Below are 12,298 nucleotides of genomic sequence, written 5' to 3'. Positions count from 1 at the left end.
TGGTGAAAAAGCCACATGTTCCATTTAAGCCACTGCTTCCCAAACCTGGGTAAATTACCCTGAATTAGGTAATAAGGGTTTTTATTTGGGTAAGGTAAAGGTAAAGGTTCCCCCACACATGTGTGCTAGTCGTTTCCAACTCTAGGGGCCAGTGCTCATCTCCGTTTCAAAGCCAAAGAGCCAGCACTTGTCCGAGGACGTCTCCGTGGTCATGTGGCCGGCATGGAACGCTGTTACCTTCCCACCGTAGTGGTCCCTATTTTTCTACTTGCATTTTTACGTGCTTTCGAACTGCTAGGTTGGCAGAAGCTGGGACGAGTAACAGGCGCTCACCCTGTTACACAGCACTCAGGATTTGACCCGCCAAACTGCCGACCTTCTGATCAACAAAGCTCAGCATCCTAACCCACTGAGCCACCGTGTAACAACACAGAAACCCATCACAACAGGAACATTTAAATCAGGGGTCTTCAAACTTGGCCCTTTTATGACTTGTGGACTTCAACTCCCAGAATTCCCCAGCCTGGCACGCGTGCTGAATGCATTGCACAAAACATTTCTCAGTTGCAGCAAGATGTTGAGTTTGGGTTATTAAAAAAAAATCTGCATTGCCATTTTTTAAAATAGTTTTCCCCTTTTCCTACTTCCTTCAACATTTTTTCTTGCATCGTCCTATACAAAAAGGAGGGGGGAGAGAGAAGTGGATCGTATCTGTTTTACAGGATCTTTATAAAATCCCCCTCCCCAATGCCTCTTATTTGGTGCCGCTGCTTTTATGAGCCACACGTTCCCACCTGATGGCCTTTTCTCTCAGACCTTTCCCTCATCTTTTTCCTCAACTCGCTTCCACAGCTGGGTTGCAGTCTTGCAAATCTGCAGTGTAAAATGCACAAAATATTCACCCCCAACTCAGCAGCAGCAAAAGGTGGTCCCTCCTTTCAAATCAGCCATCCAGGAGGAGGGACAGGAAGAGGAATTCAGTTTCAGCTTTGGAGGGATGGGGGGGATTCTGGCTCCATCTAGGAAGCTGAGCTCTGTCATTTTAACTCCTTCAAGTCTCTGAGATTAAAGGGAAAAGAAGGTAACAGCAGTTCAGTGAAGTCTCAGGCTTCAATTTAGCATTTCTTTCTTGTGACCTCTAGCCAACACCCGATTATCTTGAGTGGGCAAAAGTCAGGTCCAGCTAGCAGCCTACTTAAACATTTCAGCTGTTATGGATTCCAACACAGTCAAAAAGGCCAGTAACCAAGGATGATGGGAAGTATGTTCCCACATAACTGAGGACTAGATGCATGTTCAACCCTAAATTAGGTATGCACAAAGTCATCTTAATGCATTGAAACCTTTTTGTCATTTAGGGTGGAAAACGACCTAGCAGGGTCTTCACCCGGGCTTTGGGAGAAGGAGGGTGAGACCCCTTAATTCATGGTGCTTGTTATCTTTTATCTATGTTTTGTCCCTTGTGAGCTGCCTAGAATTGTACAAAGTCATGCAACATAGGCACAGACACAGAATACAAATTGTTCGCCTTTTGAAATTATTGTTAATGTGTGAGTGATTTACAGTTAGATTCACAGACTAAGATTAGTGGACATTTAATAATTCAAATCCTAACCAAGGACCTAAAAGTTATTAAGAGTATAGGCAGCTCCAAGCAAGATAGTTTCTTGTAAAATTAGGGTGTTTAAGTATGATAAATGCAATATTTCCAGATATCAAGGAAGTTCTTTAGGTATTGTTCCTGAAGCCTCCATTATTATTATTATTTTCACTCATCTTGGAGAATACTGTATGGAATTTAACAAATAAATGAGAAGACATCTAAAACATTATGCCATTGGGGGAGGGGGGAATGGACCATTATTTTGAATTTCTAGTCTCCTCTCCCCCATCCAAAATGAAAATATTAAATTCCGGGTCCTAATTTATTTGGCTATATTTTCTAAGGCAATGACACAAAATAAGTATTTAGCTATATTTTTGAAAGTGTCAGCAGAAAACCCCAAGGTGCAAAGTGTTCCTCACTACAATTTGTCATGGTCATGGAGAGCTTCTTCTTTTATGTGTGTATGGTTTTGATATACAAATTTCCTTGCTGTTTCTTCACTAGCTTCCTACATCCTTTTATCCCACAAGAGGCTGGAAATACCAGTAACCGGAGGGTTTTGTTGTTGTTTTTTGGCAGGCCCTCATAATTATTAATAGAACAAGGATACATTTTAATATTCCAGTTTTTGTAAAAAGATGAAGAGCACTTACCTGCTACCTGCTATTATATATTTTTAAACAACTTTTGATGGTTTCAGGGGGTCTCAAACTGAATCAGGCTTATGTGGATCTGTGTTTCACAAGCTTGGCCACTGTCTCCCAGAATTCCCAAGCTGGAATGCTGGGATTTGAAGTCCAGACGTCTTACAGTTGCTAAGGTTAAGAAGCTCTGATCTAAAGCAGGGGTCCCCAACCCCCGGTCCATGGACCACTACCGGGCCACGGCATGTCAACAACCGGTCCGCAGAAACAAGCAAAGCCCCATCTATGGGTTGCAGGCAGCACACAAAACCATGCACCCTCCGGTCCTTGGGAAAATCTTTCTCCACGGAACCGGTCCCTGGTGCCCAAAGGTTTGGGGACCTCTGATCTAGAGGGTCACAAGTTATTTGAGAAGCTTTCTGTTTATCTGAGTCTCCATTGGAAAGAATTGAAAGGCGGGAATCCATTGCTGGCTTGTAACCTTCAGCTCCACTTGCAGTTCCTTGAAAGGGAATGGTAGCTTGGTTTAGGTCAGGGGTAGGTAACCTTGGCTCTTTTATGACTCGTGGACTTCAACTCCCAGAATTCCCGAGGCAGCTATGCTCCCAACCTTTTCGACACCAGGGACCGGTTCCGTGGAGTTTTTTTCCCATGGACCAGAGGGGGCACGGTTTGGCATGCTGCTTACATCCCGCAGATGGGGCTTCACTTGTTTGCGTGGGCCGGTTTCTGGCATGCCACAGACCGGATTGGCTGGATTTCAAATGGACATTATGACTTTGCCGGGAGGAGGAATATTGCTGGTTTCATTATGTTGTTCAAGTGGGATTTTCCCCCGATCTCGCCTTGACTTCCCTATGGTCACTGACCCCTAATAACAGCTTCCTTTTGAGACAATGCCTGTTTCAAGAGTTCTGCTTTCTTGGCTGGTTAGCTGAGGTGAGTCCTTACAGCATGGCTCGGTTCTCGGCTGCAGAGGCCTTGCCGGAAAGGCCTCCGACTGCAAAATGCAGGTCGGAGGACGCCACAAAAGTGGGCCAGCAAGGAGAGGCCTGGTAAGTAGGTGCAGGGTGCATGGGACAACTCCATCCCCATCCCTGCCGTAACTTTTTAGGCGAACGCCTCACCCCAAAACTAGGGCTTATATTAGGCCGGGGGTCTCAAACTGCCAGCCCATGGGCCGGTTGTGTCATCCGGAAGCCACGCCCATCCCATTGCCGGCAATGGTGAAAAGGCTCTGATATGTTGCGTGACGTCATGTGACATCGCGGGTTTGACATGTCTGCATTAGGCCCAACCCCCAAAATTGAGCTAGGGCTTAGTTTTGGGGTAGGGCTTTCTTTCAGGAAAACACGGTATATACTTGGGATGGAACATTGCCTGGAGTCACAGGAGGGGTGTGTGTGTGTGCTTAATTGATGCCAGGCCCCACAACAACACAGGGTGTTAATTCTGAAGGTTTCTTTATTGTTGTTCACCTACGGAGCAGAAACTTGCTAGATTAAAGCTACTACAGGTAGTCCTCGATTTACGACCTCAACTGAGCCCAAAATTTATGCTGTTAAGTGAAAAAATTGTTAAGTGAGTTTTTGCCCCAGGTTACGACTTTCCTCGCCCACTTTGTGAAGTGAATCGTTGCAGTTCTTAAAATTAGTAACCCGATTTTTAAATGAATCGGGCTTTCCCCATTGACTTGGCTTGTCAGAAGGTCACAAAAGGGGATCCCGTCACTGCGGGATGCAGAAGCCTGTCATAAATGTGAGTTGGCTGTCAAGCATCTTGAGTGTAAATTACCTGACCCCAGCGATGCTGCAATCGTCATAAGTGTGAAAAATGGTCATACGTCACCTTTTCCAGGGCCGTTGTAACTTCGCTCATTAAGTGAACTGTTGTAAGGAGGACTACCTGTATTTGCGTAACTGTAGATATACGGGGGGTCCTTGACCTACGACCATAGTTGAGCTCAAATGTACCATTGCTAAGCTAGACAGTTGTTAAATGAATTCTGCCACATCTGTTAAGTTAATCGCTGTGTCTGAACCCGGTTGCTGGGACCCGGGTGATTTCTTTACTCAGGCGGGTTCTGCTATGATCCTGGGGGGAGGGGGGAGCTATGGGCGCTACAATGTATCCTCTCCACTGTTTCTCCGTCTGCCTGCTCTTTGATCTATTTCCCTTGATGTCGGCCTGGGGTAAGAATGGAATGTGCCTCCAGCCATCGGGCTTATCTCTAGCTGCAGAAGAAGAGGCGTGAAGACCTAACCATCTAACAGCATTAGGAACGGCACCTTATCAATTTATTTATTGAACTTATTTATTTATAAATCCCATTCTCACAGTGGATTTACACTGGGGATTGGGCCATTTGAACTGGCCGGTTGGATTATTTGGGGAGGGGTTTGCCATTGACCCTTTTCACCTATTGATTCATGAGGGAAACTCTCAGATCCTGCCTTTTTGTGCCTGCTGTCAACTTCTCCTAATAAAAGTTCCTTTTGGAGTGAAGCTGTTCTAGGAGTTCTCCTTTTCTCGGGAAGAGGGATTGAGGCAGGTCCTTAACATACCGCAGTTAACTTAGTAACCCGGTTGTAAAGTGAATCTGGGCTTCCCCGTTGACTTTGCTCGTCGGGAGGTCACAAAAGGGCATCACATGATCCGGGGACCCTGCAACCGTCATAAATATGAGTCAGCTGAATTCGGATCACGTGACCATGGGGATGCAATGGCCGTCAGAGTAAAAAAAAAAAGGTCATGTCACCGTTGTAACTTTGAACGATCGCTAAACGAATGGTTATAAATTGAGGACTACCCCTATTCTGCAAACTGCTAGGGAGGGGCCGTCTTAGCCCTCTTCCTACCTGCCAGTAATTCCAAGCTCTGCTGCCTCTTTACCCTTTGGGAAGCAGCCCCCCCCTTATGGGGCTCCAGACTACATTCCACTACAATAGTGTTGCTAACCACGTTTTGAATGGTGCTTCCTTATCAAGGAATATTTCTCAATGGTTTCTAAACTTACTAAGAAGCTGCCCAAGCAGCTTTCCACGTGGCCACAAGTTTAGGCTTTAACATTTTGCCCCCGTTCCAAGCAGGCATCTGGGTGCTTCTCTGGAGTGAATCCTCTTGTGCCTTCGGAGAGAAGCTTTATGACCAAAATCCTGCCCGCAGTCAGAGCACTTGTACGGCTTTTCTCCCGTGTGGACCCGCCGGTGATTGACAAGGTTGGAGTTCGTGCTGAATTTCTGCCCACAATCCGAGCACTGGTACGGCTTCTCGCCCGTGTGAACCCTCTTGTGGTTGACCAGGTTAGAGCTGGTGCTGAAGCTCTTCCCGCAGTCGGCGCACTCGAACGGCTTCTCTCCCGTGTGGGTCCTCTCGTGGATGAGGAGCTTGGATCGGCTTATGAAGCTCTTCCTGCAGTAGCTGCATTGGTGGCTTTCCTCGCCGGCTTGCGCTTTCTTCCCCGTGTGCAGCCGCTCGTGCTTCCGAAGGTAAGAGCTCGAGATGAAGCTTTTCCCGCACTCGGGACACTCGTAGGGCTTCTCCCCGGTGTGGATGCGCCTGTGGATGATGAGATCGGCTTTCTGGTTGAAGCTTTTCCCACACTCGGGACACTCGTAGGGCTTCTCTCCGGTGTGCGTCCGAATGTGGATAACCAACTGCGGCCGGTGAACGAAACTCTGCCCGCATTCGGAGCACTTGTATGGCTTCTCCCCGGTGTGCACCCGCTTGTGCGTGATGAGGTTGGAGCTTGAGGTGAAGCTTTTGCCACACATGGGGCACTCGTAGGGCTTCTCCCCTGTGTGGGTCCTCTCGTGCACGATGAGCGAGGCCTTGTCGCTGAAGCTCCTGCCGCACTCGGGACACTGGTATGGCTTCTCCCCCGTGTGCACCCGGGTGTGCTTCATCAGGTTGCAGTTTGTGCTGAAGCATTTCCCACATTCTGAGCACTTGTACGGCTTCTCGCCCGTGTGGGTCCTCTCGTGGATGATCATGTGCGCACTGTTATTAGAGATCTTCCCGCAGTAGGTGCACGTGTAGAGTTTCTGCACTTTCCGGTTGGGAGGAAACTCAAAACCGTGGTTCAGAACCGTCCCCCAGCTGGGGGGACCTGGATTCTTTCTCTTTCCCTTCTGGCCTCCCCGCGGGAAGGTGTTTTCTCGCAAACTTCCCTCGTGAAAAAAAGCTGGGATCCCTGACGGGTTTTCCTGCTGGATTTCTCGGCGAGGCTCACTCCCTGCCATCTCTTCCAGTCCGCAGACCTGATATAACTTCCCATTGAGTCTTGCCAAGGACAATCCACTGATGCCGACTTGCGGGCGTCTTTCAAAGGGAAAGGTCTCCTCCGTGTTTTCGTAACCTTGGTCATTGCCTGGAGGTACAAATAGGAGAATCGTGACTAGTAAGAGTGTAGGGGAAATGACCTTGATGGAGAAATGCAACAGAGGTTACCTAAAAGCAAAGGGAACTAAAACATTTTTGAAGTCTAGAGAACATCCAGATGACATTCAGAAGCAGCTCAGACAAGGACCTTCCTAATTCAGAGGACGATAAGAGGAGAGGGAAGGTGCGGGACAAACAGACTTAACAAGATTCAGTTATTATAGCCTGTCTCAATAATTTTAGTCTTAGCCTTGCTGTGGCGTTGATTTCCTGATCTGGTCTATCTAGTGCAGGGCTTTTCAACCAGTGGTATGGGTACCACCTGTGGTACATTGGCACCTGGCAGGTGGTATGCGACCATCCTAGAATAGTGGTAGCGGGGGAGGGGAATGAGCTGACCCTGTGGCAGCACCGCACAAGTCTGAGCGAGAGACGGCTGGAGCTGCAGGGCTGTCAGGGCTCAGCGGAAGCGCCAGGCTCCAGCTGGAGCTCGGCGCTGATCCTGGCGCTTCTGAGCCCAGAAGAAGCGCCGATCAGCTGGAATGTTGCAGCATCTCCAGGGTCTTGTGATTTACATTCAGATACTTGGCAACAGATTCATATTTATGATGGTCACAGTGTCCCAGGGTCATGTGAAGTGACCAAAACCTGCTGCAATTACCCAGCAGATGCGGGGGGGGGAGAATAAAAAACAAACAGACCCCACCCCACCCCCGCTGCCAATCCTCAACAGAAATTCTCACAACAATGAAAACCTCGGACAGGAGTAAGAGCGCCGCCAGGCAGGCAGGCAGGTGTCTTGCTCGGCTGTGGCTTGCTTGAGGGGCACTTTTTTCAGTGCAATTGTAACTTTGAACAGTCACTAAGTGAACTGTTGTAAATCGAAGACTACCTGTACTTCATCACTTTTTTCCTTTTTTTTTTGGTCATCAAGTTTTTGACACCTTGCTAGGCGACTGGTGGTACTTGGATGTTGCCATATCCTAAAAGTGGTACAATGGGTGAAAAGGTTGAAAAGCCCTGATCTCGTGGGGCTGACTGTCATGGTTCCGATAGATGAGACCAATTAAAGGAGAACTCCGAGGCTTGAGTTTTCCTCTAATAACATGTTTATTGGCTACAAAGCAGCGGCATGGTTAAAAGTGAAACCAAGACTAAATTTCCCTCCCAAAAAAATAACAGTACTGTATTACAAAGTTAAACTTCCCACCCCAGAAACTATGGCGATCAACTTCGTTTCCCAACAGAATAGTTTGGTGGACTTTCTCATATTAGGCTCAGCCCCCAGTCTAACGAACAGAAATGACCTTGGTTCCCATGGGACAGAATTGTTTTGACTAGCATAAAACTCCCCATTATCCCCCCACGCTCCAATTTTGTGGCAACCGAAAACGAGCAAGATGGCTTCAGCCAGGTTCGTTGCAGAGTTGACACTGACATAATCTGATGTGGTAGAATGTGACCTGGAGTCCCAGGATAGAGGGGCTGCTACCCAGAGGACAATGAGGCAGCAGACCTTGGAATGTCGGATAGGCAGGAAAAGGGCTAAGACGGCCACTCCCTAGCAGTTCACAGATTATATAGCTATAGTTATGCTGATAGTTGCTTGAGTCTGGCAAGATTCTGTCGGTTGGTGAACGACAATAGAGAAGCTACTCAGAAGTAACTCCAAGGGTCATTCTTGGTTCTTGGGGCCTGACATCAGGCTGCTTATTGAATAGTGACAGAATAAATATGGCGTCATAACTTAGCTAGAAACACTGCATCCCTAAGGACCAAACACATTCAACTTTCTAAGGGAGATGCTATCGGAGGGACCATTTCTTCCCAGTTATGTCAGCCCGCTCCATTAGGTCATGGAAAGAAGGCACGCTGCAGATACCATCAGCTAGGCCAGGGGTCTGCAAACGTGACAACTTTTAAGACTTGTGGACTTTAGCTCCCAGAATTCCTCAGCCACAAGTTTTAAAAGTTGTCAAGGTTGCAGACCCCTGGCCTAGGCCCTACATTTGATAGGTCCCAGGAGGTGTGCCTTCTCTGCTGCAGCCCCCTGCCTTATGGAACAACCTTTCCCCTGAAATAAGATCGGTCACATCCTTTGTGGTTATTCGCAAGGCCCTCAGGATCTGGTTATGCTGCAGGACTGGGGATCCCAGGGGGATCAGAAATCTGTTCTCCCCCCCCCCCGGCTCCCAAAAAAAAGGTCACCAAAGGGTGATTACATGACCCTGAGGCACCGCAACCGTCATAAACACATGCCAGTTGCCAAGCCTTTAAATTTTGATCTCGGGACCGTGGGGATTCCGCAATGGTCCTTAGGGGTGAAAAAAGGGTCGTGTCACTTTTTTCAGTGCCACTGTGACTTTGAACGGTCACTAAACGAATGGTTTTAAGGTGAGGACTACCTGTGATTTCTTTGTAACGTTCTTCGGGGCTGGAAAGAGTAAAAATGGGGGGAGGGGAGGGAGAGGACAAGACCTTACCCAAATAACCGGCTTCTTCGTCACTCTCTTCCTCAGCAGAGAGATGGCTGTTCACTGCTTCAGATGGGACCTCCTCTGATTTAGCAGAATGAATAGCAGTGACTTCTTCTCCCGGACAGGAAACCTGCAAACAGTAACAAAGTTTTAGTGCGAGCATAATTTTCACAGACGTCTGAGTTACAGTTTGTTCTGATCATGGCTGGTAGACTTCACCTCTAGCTAAGCCAGTGATGGGGAACCTTTTAGAGACCGAGTGCCCAAACTGCAACCCAAAACCCACTTATGTATCATTGGGTGCCGGGTGTGGCCCATTGGGTGGGCGTGGCCCATTGGGTGGACGTGATTGCGGTGGTAACGGCAGACTGGGTGGGACTCAAGAGTTCAATCAATCAATTCCAACTATGCGAGATCTTTTTTTTTCCGTGAGAAGTTGAAATTGATTGATTGATTGAACTTTTTTTTTTTGCACACGGCGGCGGAGGCCTAAAGCGAAAAGGTTTTATAAAACCCAGCTGAAGACCTAGGACTGGGGCGACGGCCCGCGTGCCCAGAGAGGGCTCTGCGTGCCACCTGTGGCACGCGTGCTATAGTTTCGCCACCACGGACTAAGCCACGATTTACAACAGTGGAGCTTAGGTTCCCTAAACACCTTGAATTAACTCAACCTCCTGAGGTTGTCTCTCCCTTCCGAGTGAGGTCTGACTGTTAAAAGTTTAAGAATGAAATGGCAGAGACACTGGGCTGTCCTCAGCTTAATGACCACAACATTTCTGTTGCTAAGTGAGACATTTGTTAAGTGCGTTTCTGCCCCCTTTTGCATCCTTTCCGGCGACAGTTGTTAAGTTAGTGACACAGTGGTTCAGCAAATCTGGCTTCCCCGTTGGCTTGTCAGAAGGTCGCAAAAAGGGGATTGTCACATAACCCCCCCCACCCCCACCCCCCGGACATAAGATATGAGTCAGCTGCCAACCATCTGAATTTTGATCATGTGACCATGGAGATGCTGCAATGATTGTTAAAGTGTGAAAGTGGTCCTAAGTTATTCCCCCCCCCCCCCGGAGCCACTGTAACTTCAAGTATTTGCCTAGATGAATGGTTGGACACTGCAACCGTCATAAATGTGAGTCAATTGTCGAGAGTATGAGTTTGGATCACGTGACCATGGGGATCCTGCAACAGTCATAATTGTGGAAAAAATGGTCAAAGGTCACATTTTTTGTTGCAACTTTGAACATGGTCACTAAAATGAACCGTTGTAAGTCCAAGGACTGCCTACATTGCTGGCGTGAACATTCCTAAAATAGAAATAAAATGTTTCAGTCTGCACTCTTACGCACAGCCCAGTCCCTCTGCACGTGCTGAGATTTATACCATTGCTTTCTCCAAGATATTTTGGTCTATTTTGGACCGTAAACTCTGAACTTCTAAACTGCAAAAACCAGCATTGTCAAATCTGACTCACGTTTGGGTAGGAAAGCATGAATCCCATTATAACCAGGAAATTATAAAGAGCTACGTCAAAAAATTAAAAAATTAAAAAAAATAACCCACCATAGCAGAGGAAAGGATTTATCAAGCCCACATAGTTGGGAACGAGCAAAGAAACAAGAATTAGATAACTCAGTCAGGGATTGTTAAGGCTTGTGCTGGGTAAATAGAGCCTCTTGGCAAATCTTGTTAATCTTGTAATTAATCAATGCTCATATGGGTGCTGGTTTCTGATAGGGAGGTGCTTTGGTCTTTTTGCTACTTTTTTTGGCTTGTTGATTGTCTCTTTTGCAGTGTGTGTGTGTGTGTGTGTGTGTATAAATAAAAAAAAGGCGATCAAACCGTTCAGTCCTAGTTGCAATATATGGCACTGAAAGCTGGACCATAAAAAAGGCTGAGCGCCAAAGAATTGAGGCCTTTGAACTATGGTGCTGGAGAAGACTCCTGCGACTCCCTTGGACTGCAAGGTGATCAAACCGGTCAGTCCTAGAGATCAACCCTGACTGCTCTTTAGAAGGCCAGATCCTGAAGCTGAAACTCAAATACTTTGGCCACCTAATGAGAAGGAAGGACTCACTGGAGAAGAGCCTAATGCTGGGAAAGATTGAGGGAAATAGAAGAAGGGGACGACAGAGAATGAGGTGGCTGGATGGAATCACTGAAGCAGTAGGCCTGAGCTTAAAGGGACTCCAGAAGATGGTAGAGGACAGGAAGGCCTGGAGGAACATTGTCCATAGGGTCACGATGGGTCGGACACGACTTCGCAGCTAACCACAACAACAAGAACAAATATATACTGCTCAAAAAAATAAAGGGAACACTTAAACAGCACAATGTACTGTATTTAATAGTAGGATGCCTTATTTTCTGTTCCCTTTATTTTTTTGAGCAGTATATAGGGAAAGGTTGCTGGAATTGGGTATGTGTAGTTTAACGAAGAGAAGGGTGAGGGGTGACAGGATAGCAGTGTTCCAATATCTCAGGGGCTACCACGAAGAAGAGGGAGTCAAGCTATTCTCCAAAGCACCTGAAAGCAGGACAAGAAGCAACGGATGGAAACTAGTCAAGGAGAGAAGCAACCTAGAACTAAGGAGAAACTTCCTGACAGTTAGAACAATTAACCACTGGAACAACCTGCCTCCAGAGGTGGTGAATGCTCCAACACTGGAAGTTTTTAAGAAGAGACTGGACAGCCATTTGTCTGAAATGGTATAGGGTTTCCTGCCTTAGCAGGGGGTTGGACTAGATGACCTCCAAAGTCCCTTCCAACTTTATTATTATTATTATTTTTATTATTTTTATATTATTATTATTATTATTATTATTATTATTATTATTATTATTATTATTATTATTATTATTATTATATATGTATTGTTTATGTCGAGCTGAATGGTGAGAATTTGGAGTAAGGTGAGTCAATCCACTTACCTAACATTTGAACCAGGAGGGATTCTCTGATGCTCTCTGAGCTTGCTTGTTTTCTTGCAGGTGTTTCATTACCCAAACTAGGTAACGTCATCAGTGCTGCTTAGAAGTGGGCTTTACTCTCGGTTTATATTCTGATGTGCCTTGCCCTGTCAGTGACGGTGTTACCTAGTTTGGGGTCACGAAACGTCTGCAAGAAAACAAACAAGCCCTGAGAGCACCAAGGACCCCTCACTTCGTCCCTGACCTACAGATATTCTCCTTTATTG

At 46.8% G+C, this 12,298-nt stretch overlaps 1 protein-coding gene across 1 annotated transcript in view; it reads right to left on the bottom strand.

Annotated features, from left to right (window-relative positions):
• Positions 1-3,703: 3,703 nt before the first annotated feature.
• LOC310635341 (uncharacterized protein) overlaps positions 3,704-12,298 on the bottom strand; it is an 11,411-nt gene continuing 2,816 nt past the window's right edge. Inside the window, exons 3-4 of the mRNA XM_083354171.1 lie at positions 9,114-9,237; positions 3,704-6,619 (exon numbers count right to left, since the gene is read on the bottom strand). Coding sequence (XP_083210297.1) covers positions 5,313-6,619; positions 9,114-9,237 — 1,431 coding nt within the window. The 3' untranslated portion in view covers positions 3,704-5,312. The remainder of the gene's footprint in view (positions 6,620-9,113; positions 9,238-12,298) is intronic.

The sequence above is a fragment of the Vipera ursinii genome (genome assembly GCF_947247035.1).
Source record: "Vipera ursinii genome assembly, chromosome: 2".
Classification (NCBI taxonomy): Eukaryota; Metazoa; Chordata; class Lepidosauria; order Squamata; family Viperidae; genus Vipera; species Vipera ursinii.
Note: the sequence above shows the minus strand (reverse complement) of the source record. Positions and strands in the feature narration are given on the sequence as shown.